The 21282-nt window shown below is 36.8% G+C and overlaps 1 protein-coding gene and 1 long non-coding RNA gene across 8 annotated transcripts in view; one reads left to right on the plus strand and one right to left on the minus strand.

Moving 5' to 3' along the window:
- Positions 1 to 13780, plus strand: part of MYOF (myoferlin) — a 61539-nt gene extending 47759 nt beyond the window's left edge. For 2 of the 5 annotated variants that reach the window (XM_030276092.4, XM_030276093.4), the window contains 17 exons: positions 1325 to 1381; positions 3251 to 3262; positions 4055 to 4153; positions 4766 to 4891; positions 5603 to 5758; positions 5846 to 5937; positions 6895 to 7065; positions 7573 to 7721; positions 7939 to 8078; positions 8355 to 8443; positions 8519 to 8614; positions 9200 to 9341; positions 9653 to 9752; positions 10608 to 10801; positions 12084 to 12193; positions 12510 to 12657; positions 13106 to 13780. In XM_030276092.4, the coding sequence (XP_030131952.4) occupies positions 1325 to 1381; positions 3251 to 3262; positions 4055 to 4153; positions 4766 to 4891; positions 5603 to 5758; positions 5846 to 5937; positions 6895 to 7065; positions 7573 to 7721; positions 7939 to 8078; positions 8355 to 8443; positions 8519 to 8614; positions 9200 to 9341; positions 9653 to 9752; positions 10608 to 10801; positions 12084 to 12193; positions 12510 to 12657; positions 13106 to 13141 (1917 nt within the window). In that variant the 3' untranslated portion in view covers positions 13142 to 13780. Of the gene's footprint in view, positions 1 to 1324; positions 1382 to 3250; positions 3263 to 4054; positions 4154 to 4765; positions 4892 to 5602; positions 5759 to 5845; positions 5938 to 6894; positions 7066 to 7572; positions 7722 to 7938; positions 8079 to 8354; positions 8444 to 8518; positions 8615 to 9199; positions 9342 to 9652; positions 9753 to 10607; positions 10802 to 12083; positions 12194 to 12509; positions 12658 to 13105 lie in introns of those variants that run through there. The other 3 variants (XM_030276094.4, XM_030276095.4, XR_005980812.2) reach the window with 2 other exon arrangements.
- Positions 1 to 20881, minus strand: part of LOC140684444 (uncharacterized) — a 28804-nt gene extending 7923 nt beyond the window's left edge. For 2 of the 3 annotated variants that reach the window (XR_012056717.1, XR_012056715.1), the window contains exons 1-2: positions 12494 to 12583; positions 4381 to 4431 (exon numbers count right to left, since the gene is read on the minus strand). This is a non-coding gene — a long non-coding RNA (uncharacterized lncRNA). Of the gene's footprint in view, positions 1 to 4380; positions 4432 to 12493; positions 12584 to 19997 lie in introns of those variants that run through there. The other variant, XR_012056716.1, reaches the window with a different exon arrangement.
- Between the last annotated feature and the right edge of the window lie 401 nt (positions 20882 to 21282).

The following is a 21282-nucleotide window of genomic DNA, read 5'->3' on the forward strand; positions in this document are numbered from 1 at the left end:
GAAAGTGAAGGAAATTTGGTATAATTTTAATCTTTGTTTTCATATAGTGAACACCAAACTATAGCATTTTGTCCACGGTCAAATCCACCACTGGCTTAAGAATGAATTCACTTGTTCAATAGCTACTGAAAGTATGTGACAGAACATCACCCAGTTCCCACTGATGGTGGTGAGGGACACTGATTTTGCACAGACTGAGCAGTTTTAGATAAAGGAGTTAGGAGTAGGGGTTTGCTCTGGTCCTTCAGCCCTTCATTTTATCACAGTCACAGCTTGGCCTCTCTTACCTTGAAGCCATCCAAACCCAATAACACTGAAACAATTTTTTTCTGCACTAACACTACTTTTCCTTCTCTGTTGTGCCTTGTCTCTTTACTGCTCTGATTCTTTTGGGACCACCACAACACAGTTTTACTTTCCAGGTAAAAAATAATTCTACTTTCAGAATTTTACTCTTGAGTTGAAACATGACTGAGGAAAGATTCCAAGCAGTACATTTTTAAGGAAAAAAAAATTAATTCTTTTAGGACTGTAAAATGTTTCCATTGCCTAGAAGGTGTTTTCATAGATTCCTGTTTCATAAATGGCCTGTTATATTAAAGGAAGAAGAGAAATTATTATGCTATTTAATATATAGCAATTTTGCAGGCTCTTAATCCACAGTTTTGACTTTTGAAAATGCAAAATATTTTACATTGTTACAGCAGTCCAAAAGTAAATAATACTGAATTTAGGCTTTTGGACTCTTACTGCTCTTTGAATATTTTAATGATTGCCTTGCTCTTCCTTCATCTCTTCTTCTTACAGTCATCATATTCAGACTCTAATTTAAGTATATAGATCATGATCTCATGATCTTGTCATTACTGTCATCATACATGTAAATTGTCACTAATATTTAATTTACAAGTCTCTAACTTTTTTCTGAAATAGGTTTTCTCTTCTAGTATAAGTAGTATATGTTCTAATACAAGCTGGAACAGAGAACTATTATTTTCTTTAAAAATTATAAGGAAAAATATTGTGGAAATAAAGAGGATTTAGCACTTCAAAGTCACCAGTAAAATTGATTATACTTGTGTAGTTTATTTCAACCAAAAAGGGACAATTTTAAATGCTACATAAGCAGAAACACAATTTCTTTTAGTTTAACATCAACCAAGCCATAACATTAGATACAGTGAAAGCATCCATATTAGAGGAATAAAAACTCAGAACAATCTGAACTGAAATAAGTAAAACTGTGGAAAGTGTAAGTGCTATGCAGACAACACCCTGAGGACACAAAATGCCAAAATTTCATGAATTACATTCCAATTTCCAGTGTTTAAGCAGTATGTCAACAGCACTCGGCAAAATGGCTTCTCCAACAACAGTGCATGTATGTACCAAACTGATGCATGCAGGTGGCCAGGATGGGCTGGATGGGGAGGAGTGTTAACCTATGGGGCCTTGAGGGGTTCTTCTCTGGGCAGCTCTGCCAGAGAGAGATTTTGGAGGAGATGATGCTCACAAGTCCTGTAGGATTAGCTATATTGAGGTACCTTTGTTCTGAAAATCTTCCTATGCTTATACAATATGTATGAACTACTAAAACTTCTTTGTGTGCTAATTTGCTTAAAATCTCTGTGATAAAAGTAAAAAAATAAACAGGCATTATTTCACTGTGCTATTAATATTTAAACTTTGTTTAGAAGTCTACTTTCTGGAAAATAAAATTACAATTTAAAAAATTCTAACTCTAGAATTCTAGACTTTTCTAGAGATCCACTGCATCTCTTAGATTTTTTCCATAATTCCAGATTTTTCAAAAATATAATACTTAAATGTTGCTGTCTTGACAACTTCATGTGTAACAATGTACAGTGAAGTTACTGGGTACATTTTAAAAAGGACAGTAACAGTACATTGTTTTTACCATGTGAGTATTTCACTCCAAAATCTCTAATTTATCATATGGCATTTTATTCTGTGTTTTGGCATTCTGTGAGCACATCCTGATTACAACTTTTTAGTAGCAATAATTTCTGAATATTGAAGACTATTATTTGCTCTGGGAATTTTTAAAGAAGATCATAAAATTCTGATTTATTTTTCTCCTTAACTACTTCTTCCCAAAACTACCAAGGGCATTATTTGAAGAGATATTTGGAAGTATATGAAGGGGGAAAAAAATACAAACCCAAAACATAGCCCCTGACTTGAACGCTTCAAACATTATGCTTTGATAAAAGATTCAGTGTTCTACAAAGTATGTTTCATAAAAAGGTTTCAAATTTGCTCTTTAAATTATGATTGAGTAATTATGCAAGCTAACATTTGCATTGTCAACATTACAAACCAGTATTTAAACAAAGTGAAATTTAAATATAGCAAACTGTTCAAAATTACCTAATGAATTCTGCCAGTAAGTTTTGCAAATCACTAATGATGTTGTTTCCACAAAAAAATTCCCTCCAACTGTCTTTAGAAAATTACAATCCCATGCTAATCTGATAAGAATATGCTGTATTGATGATTTGAAGGTAGACAAGACTAGGAAAATATGATAGACCTGAAGATCACAGTGAAATAATTACTTAAGAGAACAGAAATAGGAGTAAATGAAAATGATGTGCCAGAGTGATGTCCTGACCTATTGATGCATTTGGCTTGTATTCATAACACATTCTGCATATTTCTTCTGCTTTGCACAACAATTCATTGCTAATGCTTTTGAATGAAAACACGAGGTATAATGTATAAAAAGTAGCAGAAATGATGTTTGCTAATCATGGCTTCCAGAGGGATGCATGATGCTTGCTCTTAATGGACTAGTGGGTCATAATTACGGTATCTGTGATTTAACAGGTGAAGCATTTTGGATTGTGCACACTGTTTTTGCACTTATATGGATTAATCTATTGACACAATTTTTTTTGCCTTTTTTTTTTCTGGTTATGTGAAGAACAAAGCACAGAGTAATAACGTCTTACAGTCCTTTCTGAAATGTGTGTATATAAATATGCATGTTCCAGTTCAATATCTAGAACATTCTGCTTTTCTGACAGCACCAAAAAAAATCAAGTTAAACACATGGTGTCGAGTATTCTTCAAAAACATTTCTAAATGTTTGTAACTTACTTTGCACACTTACTATATACAAACTCCTAAACATTTAAAGCCAATTTAACTGTATAAAATTCTACAAATCATATCCTCACCATTGCTTTTATTTTGTTCTTTTTTATGACTTGATCTTCATGAGCAGCTCACAGAAAAGGTAATGTATACTAGTTCAAAAAAATCTACACACTGCTTTCACCAGTTGAAAACCAGTATATCAATACTGCCTAAAAATAACATTTTAGGCATTTGGGTGAGAACAGTAATCTCTGAAAGTGATATAAAACCTACAGTGAACTTGTAACATGGTAAATATAGGAAAAATATGCAAGACTGAAATAGGAAGCCATATATATATCCATATATATATTTAAAACCCCAACAAACCCTCACATTTAAGGATCTGCATACTACTTTAAGATTGTAAGTCCAAACAATCTAAAAAAAAATTCAGATTTATACAGTGGATGAATACTATTAATTCTGTTCACTTATAGACAATGAATGCTACTTATTACCATTGGAAGTTTGTTTTCAGAGGCAAATGATTATATTATGCAAACCCTGTGAATACAGAAAATAGCACTTTCTTAAACAGTGATTATCATACTTGAATAAATAAAAATATGAAAAACCCACAGCAATGCTGTATTAGGAGAATGTATAGATTGCTAGTATCTAGGTGACACGAGGCTTATTGAAGTACTGTTTTTAAGGGGCAAGACTCAACTACTTTTCAACTGCATTTGGTTAACAATAAGGTAGATCTGCAACTGCCTTAATTATTCTCATCTTTCAGATAAATCTTTAATATTGCCTAACTGATAATAAGTTTTAGAGTATATTATTTGTTACTATGCTTAATTATTCATTATTTCTGCTGCACAGTATGATAGGAGAGAGGCTTTATCTCCCAATAAAAGATTTTTTAATTTGCTTTTCTTTTAAGGAGGAAGAAATTGTTGATTGGTGGAGCAAATTTTATGCTTCAATAGGAGAATATGAAAAATGTGGACAGTACATTAAAAAAGGATATGACACTTTAAAGGTATTGCTCAGGATAAAATAACATATTTCAGAGTTTATAGGCCCAAGACCTGATCAAAACTGTCATGGTTTTTTTTCAAATGCTCTTCAGAATTTAACTATACGTGATTTTCTATTAAGCTTTTTTTTCCTAATTAATATTATTAAATGAAGGTTTTAAGAAGATATCTTGGCTTTTCTTTTACTTACCTACACTTATTAAGAGATGTATTAATAATTTAATCTCACCTTCGGTTAAAGGGAATTTTACTCTTGATATCTTTGGGCTCCAGGCAGATCCTAAATAAACATACACATTAAGAAAGTATGAGCACAGAGAATCTTTTAGTGTTTGTTGGCTAAAATTTGAGGTGAGACTATGTTCTTTTCTTATCTAATACAGCTAACAAAGAAACTTATGACATGCTACTTACTATGATTTTAACCAAGCCTAAATGAAGCTTTATCACATGTTCTCCAAAACATTGCATTTGCTCCCACTTCGATATAAAAATAATTCCAAAAACTTTAGTTGCCTAAAATATTCCATCAAACACAAAATACTTTGCAGTGCTACTATGGTGGATCTGATATAGATGATAATTTCTAAACTTTCCTTTTTTCTTTTTTTAAGGTGTATGACTGTGAATTGGAAAAAGTACCTGAATTCAATAACTTAACAGACTTCTGTGATACATTTAAACTATACAGAGGCAAATCTGAGGAGAGTGATGATCCATCAGTGGTTGGGGAATTCAAGGTAAAGTTCAAATTATGGGCAACAAACAAATGCTAGTTGCAGTCTTTTGAATGTAAGTGGTTATTTAAGTAGATCTACATGCAAACATTTCAGCTTAAATATGGATGTGTGCATTAGTAGGGGCAGGGCTACAGGCCCATCTTTTTCAGGGAAAGTACAGCTACACATTGCTCACACTAGATGTGCTACATGTTAATTGAAAATAAATATAATTCCTGCTAATGTAACCTTCCCCAGTAACCATGGGACAGAACCTTCCCAGATAACCTCTCAAACGGGACTAAAATTCCAAAAAGCACATTTTTAGAATTATTTTGGAAAAGGTATTTTGTACTATTTCTGTGTTTCTGTGACTTTTATAGATTAAAATAATGCTAATGTAGATCAACCAACCACTCAGAAAACCTCCAAACCTTAAATGATGTTTTTGGAGAGAGAAACAAAGTATTTGTTACATATTCTTATCTGGAACAAAACTGAGCAACTGTGTTGACATCAAAACAGCTGAACTGAGTTAGACTGGCAAAGGATATAACCTTGTCTTTTTAGTCTTATCATCCAAAACCCGCTAAAATAAAACAGAAGACTTCTAGGTGACTGTGGATCAGGCTATAATTTTGCCATTGCTGTATAAAACAGTTGGTATGTGTAGGATAAATAAGAAAAGCCAGACTTAGCAGAGTGCCTTTTGTACATGGCGCTGTTTTGCAGGGCTCGGTGAAGATGTACGCGCTGCCGGACGACCCCGCGGTGCCGTCCCCGCCGCGCCAGTTCCGCGAGCTGCCCGACAGCGGTCCCCAGGAGTGCATCGTCAGAATCTACATCGTGCGCGCCCTGCAGCTCCAGCCCCAGGACAACAACAGGCTGGTGAGGCTGCGGGCTTTCCTCTACTTTAAGTGAAGCTAGTCTTGATAACCATTTCTTAACCATGTTCTTTTGTTTTATTTTAAATAGTGTGATCCTTATATAAAAATATCTCTAAGTAAAAAAGTAATTGAAGACAGAGATCATTATGTGCCTAATACCCTCAACCCAATCTTTGGCAGGTAACATATTATTTTGTGTTTTCAATTTACTGTATTTTACAATGTTTTCATATTTTTTAAGGTAAACCATTACTTGAAATAGTCAGTACTCTATTCATAGTTATATACTAACAGTTAATTGTGAGTAAAATTGCATAAGGTGTTTTCCTTTGAAATCATTGGAAAACGCAGATGTTTGGCTAATCCGTAGATTTTGTCATGTGGGTAAATTACACAAAGTAAAACAATGTATATATCTTAAAACCAGCCTGTCTTAGGCATATAAGAAAAACAAAATATGTTTATGGACTATGGAAGAAGTTCTAACTCTGAAAACTAGAGGTCTCTCACAAGTAATCAGTTTAGCATGCATTCCCAGTACACTGGTCTTTCCATCAAAGGTTAATGACACCATTGAAATATATGAATAAAAGTACTGGTTAGGAATGAAAAGTTACATCATCTGTGTAATTACTATGAAATTCTAGGTCTGGTTTAGAATTGGAGGAGGACTTTGATAATTTAGAAGTTAGGAGGACTAGAGAGGAGGACTAGAAGGATTATAAAGGATTTGAAAAGCGTAATTTGAAATGATGCTCTACAGGTTTTCAATTGTTCAGATTATGCAAAGAAATAGACAGCAAAGATACTAGATTACAGACACAAAGTAACTTCCTTCCTCAGTCCCAATTCAAGCTGATGCACAGAACACATCTAAGTAATACATTGTGCAGAAATGAAGGGTGTAATATCCAGAGAAGTAAAAATGAAAATATTTATAAGTGCAAATAGAAATTGGAGTATGAAAGATAACTGCTGCTAGATTTGTCAGCATTGGAAGCATCCTTTTAATACCTTCTAGAGGCTGTTGCTCAAAAATAAACTAGTAAGTGCTTTTTTCAATTTGTATTTTTAAATTTAAAAATAAGAAGCTTTCTTAAAAGAGCAATAGACTTAATGGGCAATTTTTATGTTTAGAATGTATGAACTCAGCTGCTTCTTGCCTCAAGAAAAGGATTTGAAAATTTCAGTCTATGATTATGACGCATTGACTCGTGATGAAAAAGTGGGTGAAACAATAATTGATCTGGAAAACAGATTCCTTTCTCGTTATGGATCTCACTGTGGCATCCCCCAGCAGTACTGGATGTAAGTAATTTTGTCTGTTGGAAATTTTAATCTGTAAGACCTAGTACCCAGTCTCTAAAAAAGCCTTAATTTTATGGTTAAAAAACAATGCTGTGGCTTCTCAAGGGTATTTGCTGTGCTTGTTCTATCATCTAAATTCCAAGTGAAGCTGTGAATCTTCAGAACAGCCTTCACTGAAAACCATGGCATCAAATATTTTGATATTTTCTTATTCGAGTAATGTATGCTATTTCTGTCCAGAGAACTCACATTTAATAGAGTTTTCTGACCTACTGTTGCAGGTAAATATGAAATCATCTGAGAGTGTGAATTATTTTGATACATAAAGAAAAAACACTCTGTCTTGGAAGGTAATTGAGCTGATACAAAATTATGTCACTGTATCAAACTCCAGAGCCCTCCATCTAGGCAGTTACAGTGCTAGTTAAATAAATACATTTTACATTATGTATTAATGCCCTGAATGGTGAATAATTTTAGAATATGTTTCTTTTTCTTTCATTAAAGTTCAGGTGTGAATACCTGGCGTGATCAACTAAAACCCACCCAGTTATTGCAAAATGTAGCCAGGTTTAAAGGCTATGCTCCTCCTGTCTTCTCTGAGAATGGCAGAAAGATTAACTATGGTGGTCAAGACTATACTTTGGAGGATGCTGGTGAGTTGGTTCCCTTATTTTACAAGTATGTCTTAAATTCACATTGATAAAATAGAAAACTTTACAGTTATTTATGGAATACTGGAAAAATAGCTTTGATTTTTCTCTAAGTTGAACACACTTTTGTGCTCAATTTTAAATATCTGGTTTTAATTTTTCTTAAGTTCAAATGCAAATTCTAGTTCATAAGCCCCTGTTTTTTTCCCATTTATTTCAGAAGCTAACAAAATCTTGCACCAGCATCTTGGACCAGGTGAAGAGCGGTTAGCCCTTCATATCCTCAGAACCCAGGGCTTGGTACCTGAACATGTGGAAACAAGGACATTATATAGCACTTTCCAGCCCAACATCTCCCAGGTACTGTGAACTGGCTTGGTTATGGTATCTTGAAAGCAGAAATGGAGCATTCCAGAATTTATGTCATGTTGTTAAGGGTGTGGTAATTCTTAGGGGGAAGAGGGCTACAATTGCTTGACTTAAACCGTAAAAAGCAGGTTAGTCTAGAAACATAATAAAATGCAGATTTTAAAGAAAGTTTTTGTAGAAATGAGAAAACTTACCTGAAAAATTAAGGGGCTATGACAAACCTATATGCAACAAACAATCCCTCATCCATCTTCTTCACTGCTACAGGGAAAGCTGCAGATGTGGGTGGATGTTTTCCCCAAAAGCTTAGGACCACCAGGCCCTCCATTCAACATCACTCCCCGAAAAGCCAAGAAGTGAGTATCCCCACAAACTGCACACCCTCTGGCAGCCTTGACAAAGCAATCTCTCACACCAAACATCTCTGTTAGGTACATCCTGCGTGTGATCATCTGGAACACCAAGGATGTCCTTCTGGATGAAAAGAGCATCACAGGAGAAGAAATGAGTGACATTTATGTGAAGGGGTAAGAGTATTCTGTCATGTTACACTTAAAATGAATAACATTCAGAATGTCCTGGGAATACCTGGACCATGGATTTCAAATATTATTTAATTTAGCCAAGTCAAATGCTAATCTCAGAGAAGTACAGAAATGTTATGAGATAAAGCATGATCAGTTAATGTGTGGTGAAAGATTCCAGAATTTCATCTCTTGAGACAGCAACTGAAAAGGCAGAGGGTTAGCTTTGGTGCTGCATAACTTGGATTCTTAGTTTTTACTTTCCCTTGTCTTAATATAAAAAAAAAAGCCAATAGAAATTAGAGAAATATACTACCAGGCATATCTAATTTCTCATTTAAAAAAGAGCTCAGCAGCTCACCACTGAGTTCTAAGACCACAGCACTGGTCTTAGATCAGAAATTCAGTTCAGATGTTCCTATTTACAGTGCTAAATTGGAAGCAAACTGCAAAAGGGCATTAAAAACTCCCCAGCCCTCTGTGAGCAATTCTTAGTGGTCTGCAACCCCTTAATGTCACAGTTCCAGTACAAACAGGCACCAGTGTAATCCCACTGCAAACACCAGACACATCTCTCCATATTTTCAGATGGATGCCTGGTAATGAAGAAAATAAGCAGAAAACTGATGTTCACTACCGATCATTAGATGGCGAAGGCAACTTTAACTGGAGATTTGTTTTTCCTTTTGACTATCTCCCAGCTGAGCAACTCTGTTTAGTTTCCAAAAAGGTAAGTAATCCTAAAGATTTCAATTCTTAGAATACAGATTCTAGTTAACCTGATAATTTGTACCTACATATTGAAAGAGACAATTTGGCTCAGTTCCATATACTTTCTCACACTGCTGTTGTGAACAGATTTGTTTTGCCTTTCGGCCTTAATAACACACTGGCAACAGCAGCAGTCTGTTTTTAGCAGGGCAGGATTAGGTCTCTTAATGCTTCCACCAACCCCAGAATTCACAAGTACTAGCAGACTACAGCTTTGAATTTCTGTAAGTAATTTTTAAAGATGCTTACTATTTGTTTTTTTAATTTTAGGAACATTTTTGGAGCCTTGACAAGACAGAATTCAGAATCCCACCCAGACTGATCATTCAAATATGGGATAATGACAAGTTCTCCTTGGATGACTATCTGGGTAAGATTTTGAATGAAAATAGTTACTGTTCTCTCAAAGCAGGATATCAAAGTGAACAATTTTAAATTATCACATAAGGATTGCATTTACAGTGAGACACTGAGCATGGAAATATACTTCAGCTTTCTTTCACAGTACAGGCTCTGAATGAAAAAGTATTCAATCAGTAAAGGCCTACTGGCAGTAAACCAGGATACTTTTCACTCAGGTAAACCTTCTCACTAGGCACATGAAATAATAATATGCATGAAAATTTAAGTAAAATTACTTATACAAGGGCACTTCATTTCTAAATAAGAGTATTGACAATAGCACATAATTTAGGTTTAAGCAATCTACTTCACACTGTTATTAATCCCTACCTTTTCTTGAGATAGTGCTCTGCACGGGATTCTCTGCCCTGTATTAATACTGCTCCAAAGTCTTTCGATTACAAACTATACAGGCCTCAAAAACTGAAAACAACTAGTTGATTTATAACCACCAATAATGTTTGCTAAATTATGCACTTAACCATCAGAAATTACTTATTACATTGCTGTATTTGGGTATCTTCCATTCAGATGTGTGGGGAAAAAAAACCCTCTATTAAAAAATCAAACAATCTTGCATTAAAGAAGGGGAGTTGAGCTTGCTGAATCAGATTTATCAGCAACAGCAAGAGGGGCTTAAACACAATATATCCCACTTACCTGCCTCACAACATCTTTAGACAAACAAGAATATAATGTGGCTGTTGATTGCCTTTCCTGTATTTCCTGTATGTATGTTTCGAGATGGCAGTGTTGATGTTGAGCTGCTGTGCTGTATGGTTGGTTGTGTTACACAATGTTTATTTTTGTATCCACCTACTAGGTTTTGTGGAACTTGATTTACATAAAACAATCATTCCAGCAAAAGTGCCTGAGAAGTGTAATATAGACATGATTCCAGAATACAAGGCAGACATTTCTCTGAAGGCTCCCAAGACTGCCTCTCTCTTTGAACAGAAATCCATGAAAGGATGGTGGCCATGTTATGTTGAAAAGGATGGCTCACGTATTTTAGCGGTAAGGTTATTGCTTCTTTTAAAAGTACTTCATACGTGCTCACCTTTCTTTTGAAATTACAAAGAAAGGTTGTAAAGAGTCTCCCACTTAGCTGTTAGCTTTCAGTGGATAGACAGAGGAGGGGTAAATAAGACGTTCCATGAACAAGCTCAGGAGTTTGGTCCAGCAACAATTTTTTGTTTTAAAATGTGAGTTTAATGCTTAATTTATGTAGTTTGTTGCTAACTTCATTTAAGCTGAAAGACTGTGGTGCCAGTTGAGTCATGCTGTCTTGTCAAAGCAGCTGATAAAGTCATGTGAATGAATGCATAGCCTCAAGCTGTGCCAGGGGAGATTTGGCTTAGACATCAAGAGAAATTTCCTCACAGAAAGGTATGTAAAGCATTGGAATGGCTGCACAGGGATGTGGTGGAACCATCAGACCTGGAGGTGTTCAGGAAAGGACTAGATGTGGCACTTAGTGCCATAGCCTAGGTGACAAGGTGGACTTGGTGATCTTAGAAGTCTTTTCCAACCTAAATGATTGTGTGATTCATTAATTTATCACATTATTGCTCAGAAGAACATCACAGACATCCCAAATGCATTGAAGACAAAAGGAAAATGTTTCAATCCAAAGGACTTTTGTACAGAGCAAACAAAATTTCTGTATTGAGAATCCAGAATAGCTTTGTGCTTATGTATGCCATCAGAAGACCTAAAGCATTCTAACTTGTTTATTTATTTCTATTTTACAGAATTCTATTCTACTTATTTATTTCTATTCTATTTATATTCTACAGAGAATATAAATGTGTATTTATCATTTGCAGAATATTAAGCCTTTCAAAGGTGTCTTCTTGTTCTTCTTTCTAATGTTTTTGCCTTAAAACTTTATTACTGGAATTTAATAAATGAGGAAAAATATTCAGAAACATTTACAAGCCACAGCAATATGAAAAATTAGACGCATGGTCATTTGGAAAATATGCAGTCCTTGGGCTGCTCTTGGAAGCAGAGAAGAACTGGTTTTGTTTTGCTAAATTGGAAAAAAATATTATGGCTTAAAATTATAGATGAATTAGCAGAACCATTTTATGCCCAGTGATTTGATTTTTTCTATGTGTCTTTTCCATACTGTTGTGACACTGTCATAGTACAGAAATCAGTGTATTTTGAGGAGGAAATCAGAAGACACAGATGTACACCATGAGCTGATCCCAGATATTCTGTATAAGTACCAAGCAAGTCCTACTAGTGCAATTTCAATAAGACACTTGTCTCGTGCCACTTTTTTCTGAAGGGTAAAGTTGAAATGACACTGGAAGTTGTCAATGAAAAAGAAGCTGAGGAAAGGCCAGCTGGTAAAGGAAGAGATGAACCCAACATGAACCCCAAACTAGATCTACCAAAGTAAGATATTTTTATCCTACTAGCTTTAGAAATACCCAGTATCTAGCTACTCTGATGCATGCAGTAATATATTAGTCATTATTCTTAGCAAAACTCCATTTATAAAAGCCAATCTTTTTTCCTCCTGCAAGCACTAGGATAAAATGCCACATGGTTTCAATACAAAAGACACGTATTTACTGCAGCTACTGTCTTGCATTTCAAAACCTTTCTTCAACCTCCCTCTTTAAAAGTATTTTAAAGCATGTTTTAGAGTGTTGTTATCTCATGCTTAAGTTTTAGTGTGTAAATAATACTTACTTCTTTCAAAATGCAGCCGGCCAGATACTTCCTTCCTTTGGTTTACAAATCCCTGCAAGACCATGAAATTTATCGTGTGGCGCAGGTTTAAGTGGCTCTTCATTGGCCTTATCATCTTGCTGATTCTGCTCCTGTTTGTAGCAGTGCTCCTCTATTCCCTGCCGGTAAGAATTTCTGAGTGTTACTGTTCCTCAGCTGTGGGATGAGCTTAGAGTCATCAACAGGATACACTCCTGACTCAGACAGATTCTATCCCCTCTGTTTTAGCAGGAGATAGGGATAATAGCCTCGTAGCTGTAAAAAAATTCAACTGATTTTTATTGAGAAACAATTAAAATTTAGGTTAAAACTAACCTATTAACTAAAGATGGAACAAGGAACTGCTTTAGAAGAGTTAATAACCTACATAATTAAGATAGATAATAGTTGGTCTAGAGTCTACATTAGTCTGGAAAAAAAAATTACCTATTTTCACTGTATTTTATTTTAAATTACCACACCCTAAATGCATTTTGATCCATTTTAATATTTAGAATGTCTTTTTCAAAACTACACTGCAGTATTTTGTGTACATAATTTTACCTCTCTTGTTTCTTCCTCCTCCCCTAACAGAATTATTTGTCAATGAAGATCGTGAAACCAATTTAAGGAAGAATTTTTCATCTCATCTTTTTAAATAGTGCTGAAATTTCACCCCAGGCTGTGGACCAAAATCAGCAAGGCTCTCCATCCTTTGTATTTGCTTGTATTTAGAATGGTAAAATAGATAATTAAGACTTTCAATAAGGTTGGCTAAGGTTCAAGAGGTCATGGAGAGGTTTTTTAAAAACAAGGAAAAACCCACAACACCCTTTTTTTTTTTTTTACTTCCATGGTATCTATACATGATAAAGTTCTGACTTTGCTTTTAAAGTGGATTTTTCATAAAAATCACTTAGAGGAGCTGCCTGCTATTGCTGTCTCTGGTTTTTAATGGATACTTTCTTTTGAGAATCCTTTTCATTGAGTACATATTGAAACTCTGCATTTTAAATAAAAGGAAAACAATTACTACTTACAATTATGTCTACCAAAAAAACATCACAGTGCAACCAAAGGGTCATACATTGTTTCTAGTTCCAAAGTTTTCATCATCACGCTGCTTAAAATTCTTATTTACCATGCTGTAGACTTGACAACACTATACACATATCCTGACAAGTTCATAAATATAGGAATTAATTATACATTGTTTTTTTAATATAATTACAAAATTTTTAAATAAACTTATCCACAAGTAAAACACAAGTTTCCAGTTTTCTTCAGCTATTACTAAACTACAATGTATTAGGACTTGTGTAGTGTCTATCAGAGGATATAATGTCACAGACCTGGAATTTAAGGTATTCTACTGTTTTCTGCACAGTGAAGAATCAGGAAATACTTCAGCAAAAGTTCTTATTAATTTATTCATTAGTTAAGAAATTAATAAAGAAATCTGTTGACTAGTTTCACTATATTCCTTGTATTTATAGACGATAATGAATCGAAACAGGAGGATACATGACCTAGAATCAATCCTTGTTTGTAATCTGATCCGCACATGGGAAGTATCTCATTTTGCCTCAATCTCCTCTCCCAAAGCAGAGTAAAATATAATCTGCACTAAAAATCAGGTTATAGTCTGTGATTCTATCTCACTTTTATGGAGGGCTGACGCAAAGCACCTCTGAACATCCTCTGGTCCTTGAAAGGAAAATCTGCAGCAGAACCTGAAATCAGCATTTGGTGTGATTGTCACATTTTTGACTGGATAAAGACTTCAGCTGTCTTTAAAAAGATGTCAAAAATAACTACAAAAACTTGTCTTTAAAAACTTCCGTAATTGCATTTAGTGACATAATTAACATTTTCGTATAACACAGTACTGTAAAATAATAAGCATGTAGTTGCTGGGCAAAATAAGTAACCTTATTCTGTTGGAGGAATTAGGGTAAAGGTCTAATATTAAATAGCTTCCATCATGTGAAGTCCCAGTGGCTAGAGTGGAGCAAGCAGCAGTCACCCTGTGGAAAACATAACACCACCCTTAGTTTTTTGTTGTCAAGAAACTCTCAGGCATCTTGACCCTTGAATAAGAGCTTGGAGCTGGAACTAATCACTATCCAGATGGATTGTCCCTTCACTAATGATGAAATAGCACTCCAGAAATAACCAGCAATTTGCATGAGCTAATGTTTGATCATCCACTATTAAAATCTGTCTCAATCAATGCCATAAATCTGACAAACGGTAAAAATCACAGCAAACTTATTTTCATTCAAGACAAGAAAGTGTGTTGCTTCTAAGGGTTGTAATTAGAAAGCATTTAACTTCAAAGGGCGTGGAGTAGAGATCCAAGCAAGCCTTCACAGAGCATTTGAAGAGTGGCAGGTACTGCCCTTCTGAGTGGAGTTCACCCTCTTCCAGATGCCTTTTTGTTCAAGCATGCATAGGCTTGATCGTTTCACTTCAATTAGGCAGTGCTATTAAAAACATAACTGAAAAGTCTGAGAAGCCATTCCAGCTGCCAGCCTGCCCCAGTATCAAACAAGAGACAGCACATCTTCACAAGAAAGAAAAGGTGATCATTTATATTTATATACAGTGCTAGTCAAATCTGTAATCCCTGGTGCAGCTGCTGTGCATGACTCTAACTTGCAACAGGTTTTTGTCTAGCTGGAACAGTTATCAAAGATTTAGCCCTGTCACAGGAACGACTTGGTGCTGCTCTCACTGTATCTCACTGCACCGATGACTGGGATGGTCACTGGCCAGTCCAGCTCTGAACCACTTCAATTACAGACTCACAGAATTACCAGCAGCTGAGGCAAATGGCCTGTGAGGCCACAGAAAAGAGGGCAGAATGTAGATGTTCCTGATACCACTGCTCCTTATTGCAGGAAATTCCTTAATCCCAGGAATTCCTCCTCCTATAAATTTGTTTTGCTAGCCAGCTGGAACAGCCAAGGAAAGGCTAAAGCTAAACTGAAAGTGCTTATAACATAAAATGAGTAACTAGCAGCAGGATGTCAGTCCTCCTGCCCCTGCCATCACACAGGTTCAGACACCAGTGGCTGCACTCTTTGGTGCACTCAGGTATCCAAGCAGCACATGACTTCCTATCAGTGCTTGCTGTAGTCGCCTGACTACTGGAATGGGCTGTAAGGAAGTTAGCAAAGAGCCATCGTGTAATTCAAGATAAAGTATTTGGAGAAACTTGCACCCATGCCAGCTCAGTGTAAAGAGGCACACTTAAAAGCTGTTCTTGCATTTCTTTGAACAACCACAAGATGACATCCCAAGTCTCGTGTGTTCACAAAGGCCTCCAGTACTTCTGTTTTATTCCTACTCTAAATACATCTCACGTATGGAGATGAACAAGACACATTTAGTAATCAAGGGAAACCAGTCCCATCAAGTCCATTGCGTCTAAGTGCATTTGAAAAACACAGCTGTAAGCACCTCTGGGACCTACCCGTTACATACAAAGTGACTCCAAGCCTGGCCCTTACAGACCTCTAAGCTGTTGTATCCACTCCCTGCCCCACATGCTTAAGTATCTATTTAGCAACTGGAAAGCAGTACTAAAGTGTGAAATGGTAGCATTCAGTGCTGCATCTTGTGTCAATGCTAGCTCAGCTAGTAAATACCATACAGCTTTTTATGCAGTACTTACCATTGATCAGAGCTGCCATGTCATGTATATAGACAGGGACATGAATTAGAAAGACAATTCTTAAATGGAAAACTATCAACTTCTTAAAAAAATCATAAATTCTTGTGAAAAAAAACAACCAAACAAAAAAAAAAAAAGTCCACGAAAATACACATTTTATCTGTTGAGTCTGATCATGCTCTGACCACAAAGTTACCCTTTGAAACATGTATTTCCCTTGTAGCCTTTACTGTGTCTATGAGATTGCATTCACTGACAAGTGCAAGATGAGGAACGCTGTAGGGAAAAATCACTTTCCTAAAGCCTGCATAAACTATGAATTTATTGCAGGTGCTGATAAAAGGCTCCAAGACAGTACTGTTCCTTTTCCAGACCTACAAGGAGTCAGGTCACTGCTGCAAAAAGCACCGGCAGCAGTGCAGCAGTGCTGGGCAGTGACCACAGCAGGGTGCAGCAGTGCTGGGCAGTGACCGCAGCGCCATGCAGCAGGAGTGGCCCGACACACTCAGCCAAGCACCAGATTTAGCTTTAAACCTTTCAGGCAGAGAAGTGAACCAAACGTTGGCTTCCAGTCTCCTGTGTAATTCTTGTCACTGTTAAGCAAATTCGGTAAAACAAAAGAAGACACAGTGGGCACCACCTTCTAAGAGAAATTGCGGACAGTCAGCAGCACAGACAGTTGTATGAGTGAACCTTTGGAGCCCATGCCTTTGGAGATACTGAAACTTTTGGTCATGATGCAGGTTCAGTGCCAAGCTGGTTGCCTGTAAAAACATACACATACTTCCGGAAAGGAAAAGATGCAGAACCAGGAGAGACTGGAGAGTTTATATAAACCTGAAGTGCTGTTAGACAGTAATGGAACATTTACAGATTTGCACCTAAGCACCTGAACTCCCAGCAGTGCCTCTTCACACAGCTGTGTGTCTGTTGGGTCGTGTCACTGCTCTGTATAAAACAGCAGTTAGGAAAATTAATGGAGCTAGATGCATCATCCAACAGGAAACAATTAATAAACCCAAGATATGTTAACAGTGTTCTATCAATCATAATCCTCTTATGTTCAAACCGTGTATTTATTTTGGTATGGGTCTCAAAAAAAGGCACATTAGAAATGAATAGAGATTCAAATGTGGATAATGAAAAGAATCAAAAGCAAGCAAGTAGGATAAGGCTTCCTGTCTCAAGAAAATCTTACGACATCAACACTAGCCTGGAAAGTGGCAGAGCAACAAGACAATAACAAGCGTCTAAAGTAGGCACTTTAGAGAGGTAGAAGACATAAATCAGATACATTTCTTCAGGGACTATATTAAAACTTCAGGGACTATATTAAGAACATGAAGACTCCTTCTCCCCTCTCAAAACCTTCAAACTAAAAGCCAAAAAATTTACAAAATATTAAAAGAGACATTTTAGTGCAGATTTTAGGTGACTGTAGGAACATACTGGCAGAGCATATTATTTAGTTTAATAAGGACAGAGAAAGCCTGCAATGCCTCCCTGCATTTACATATTAGGACAACGTTATGAAATAAGCTGGCTCTGATACTTCACTGCATCCCATCCTCACTGGAATCCCCAGAACAGTATTCCACCCTAAGATAGATAGCACTGTGCTTCTGAGAGGAGGATTATGCAGTCACAGCTGTGAAAGATGTCCTTCCCTGTTGAATTGCCAAGTTTTCTAGCCTTAACTGCATACTGCTTACTATTCAGATTATTAGACCAAATACCATGAAGACTGATCAAGGGCCAGCCTCAGAGTCACCATTCCAGTTGGGCCATGGCTTCACAATGCATTGGCACTGGTGACATGACTATCTTCAGGTATTTATTCCCATTCACTACTGTGCTCTTGACTAACAAAATCAAAACAAAAAGAAACTACCAACCTTCCTACACCCTTTCTGAGTTTTTGTTTAGTGTGAGACAATCCTCTTATTTGCTTCCAGCCACAGTACTATGGTGTGTTGAAAGAAATCATGGGTTATGGCCTTGAGAAGGATATCTTAAGCTGATGTAGTCATCAAACAAAATATTCTCAAACTGAGTTGTCAGCAAGTTCCTTTGCCACAAGACTTCATGTCAGGACTGCGGGCAAACTCAGGGAGACAAGAATACATCAGCAACATAGAAGAGATCCTCAGAAGAATTTACTTGCTCACAGGAGGACAAATATTATAAAGAAAATGAAACTAAATAAAATATAAAATTAATCTAACAAAAATTACTTAGCCACCAGCTCACATAAGTACCAAAAATGAGGATGGACACTACAAAGAGGACAACTTACCAGTTGGGATAAAGGATGCATAAGAAGGCCAAGACTGACTCTAAATGTAAGAGACACATTAACATACACTAAAACAATGAAGGCTCCAGTTAGGAGCAAAATATTAGACATCATCTACCTTGGAGAAGACCACCAGGCTTCTACAGCAAACTACAGCTTTCTTAACACTCCTTTCCATGTTTTCAAGGGGAAACACCTTGCAGAAGTATTTTTATACAATTCTGCTCTGCTTTTATTCCCAGAAACACAAAGCCTTTGTTTTAACTGAGATTACTCCCTGGCTGAGGACTGATAGCACAGTTAATTAGCACCTTCACTGGAGCCCGAGCACCTCCTGCCTAGTCTCACAGCTGCCTCCAAAGGCTACTCGCAGCCTCAGCACCTCCGGGTCCAGCCATACGCTCCTGCCCAGGAGCCCTGATGCTCCCTGGCCTGGCAGAAGAGATCCATTTCAGTGGGCTGCTTTCAAAGCTGAAGAGTTTTGGAGTAGGAGGCAGTCAATTAAACTTTTAAAATTAATCCTGCCCACATCAGAGCAGTCTAGCCCCAAATCTACACATTCTTGCACCTGCATGCATCTGTATGAATAACTGCTACTGTTAGAATATTAAGAAAGTTAGAAAAAAAAAAAAAAAAAAAGAAACAATTATTTATGCAAGAAAGACAGGAACTGGAACACCTGGCAACATCTTCTTCTAGTGTTGCCATACAGGGGACTTTGTTACAGAGGATTTATTCCAAGTTTTTGTTATTTCTTGCCTTGAAACATCCTGAAACAAAAAGGAATAGGCCCACTGTGCTGTGAGCTTAAACACACACACACAAAGTAGACAGGTAAAAGCACTAAAAGCAATCAGTTCTGAGAAAGGATTTACTTTTACTTCAGTTGCACAAGGGTATGTGGATGTGGTTTTAAATAGAAGTAAGATGTCTCCACTCATCTTGCTCTGATCCGTGCTGTGCCAACTTAAACCCTCCCAATGCATCTGAATAGTCAAACAAACGTCTGTCCCTCCCCAAACATCCACCATTCACATTAAATAAAACACATAACAATTGAGGGAAAATAGACCTGAAAAGAGCTTATTTCCAAATGCAAAGGTCTAACCTGAGGATAGCTATTTTCATGCAAATCTCAATTCTTCTTGCTCATATACATGAACCCAGAATTATCTGTTCATTTAACATTCTTAGCTTCTCTTATGCAATTAACAAGGAGGAGAAAATTAAAGGAAAAGGGAATGGAAATCCCCCAAAGCAATGAAAGAGAACCTTAGCTCTGTTGCTCCCCACTAGCAAAAGACCCTGAAAACAAACTGCTCAGGGCAATAAGGAGGAGGGAAAATGAATCGAAACCCCAAATCTCTCTTGCACAGCCAAAGCCAGGCTAGTCTGCCACGTCATGGGAAGGTCCTGCTGTCAGCACCAGGTTAGTGACTGATCTGCTCCTAGTCCCTTTTGGAGCATGGGAGAAATGCCTTCAATTCAGCCAGCCTCCCAGTCAGTCTTACCTTTGCAAAGGTCAGGCAGTACAGATGCTGATGCACCACTGAAACACCTTCCTGCAGCAGTTGTTCAGCGTGTGGCCACCTGCTCCGTGAAACTTGCACTCTATTATACATGCCCACTGCAGCATGCCACTACTGGCTCAAAAGCTGAGTTTCCAGTTTGGAAACTGGAAATACCAAATTTCGCCTCTGATTTTTTTTTTTTTTTTTAATCTGAATGCAACAAATGTTTGGGTTTTTGTTTTGTTTTGTTTTTAATTCTGTGAAAATTTGCTGTGAAAGCAATTTAAAAGGGGTAAAGAAAGTATCATTGCCCATCTGTGAAAACACACACTTTTTGGTTTTGCCATGAACAGCAGTGACAGTGAAAAGCAGGAGAAAGCTACCGAATTGCCTATGGTAACAGCAGTGACACCTAAACAAGCTTAGGGCAATGCTGGAACCATGACAAGCTCTCAGAGATACAGGCCAGGCTGTAACAGACCTTGTATCTCTATAATGAACAACACCTCAACTGAAATGTCAAGATCAATGAACTTCTGTTTTCTTTTTATGCATAATGAAGGTATTTAGTTTTACCCCATTTGTATTTCTTAGTTCCTTTAGGTAAGTACATGTCTCTACAAAATATATGTCTGACCAAGATGACGTTTTTAAACTGATTTTAAAGCAAAATGGTGAATTTCAAACAAAACTTAATTTTTAACTCATTTGTCTTAGCTCATATGGTAACACAGAATTACCCCATTAAAATCAATTATTTGGCATAGGACAGAATCATGAAGCACCTGAAGGAATGATGTGTGGTTTAGAGAGGACTTGAGGAAAAGGAATAAGTTTACTAACAAGCATTTGTAAGAAGAACATTCATAAACAATGCTGCCCTTGTGCTACCAGAGAAAATAAAATTAAATTAGCATTTGTAAAAAGCGTTATTAATTTCCTCCTTTTTTTCCCCCCTGTTTGTGTCACAGAACAAAATGTCCAACTACACATAAAGCTAGGCAGAAAAGGTCTAAGGAGGACCTTACTCCTAAGGATGTTAAGGGCAGGCACAGTCAGGGTAAGAGGAGTTAGCAGGTCCCACACCCCGCAGTTAAACACCAGAGTTGGAAGAATGACCTGACCAGGTCTCCTCATGACCAGGCTTGTCTCAGCACCTCAGCTCTCAGGCAGCTCTGTTAATCCACAGAGCCTCCACTTCCCTACAGTCTTTGAGCAACAATTCTCTTGCATTGAATGCAGAGAATAACATAGATAGCATGATGTATACCTGCTGAGAACAAAG

The sequence above is a fragment of the Taeniopygia guttata genome, chromosome 6, assembly GCF_048771995.1.
Source record: "Taeniopygia guttata chromosome 6, bTaeGut7.mat, whole genome shotgun sequence".
Taxonomy (NCBI): Eukaryota; Metazoa; Chordata; class Aves; order Passeriformes; family Estrildidae; genus Taeniopygia; species Taeniopygia guttata.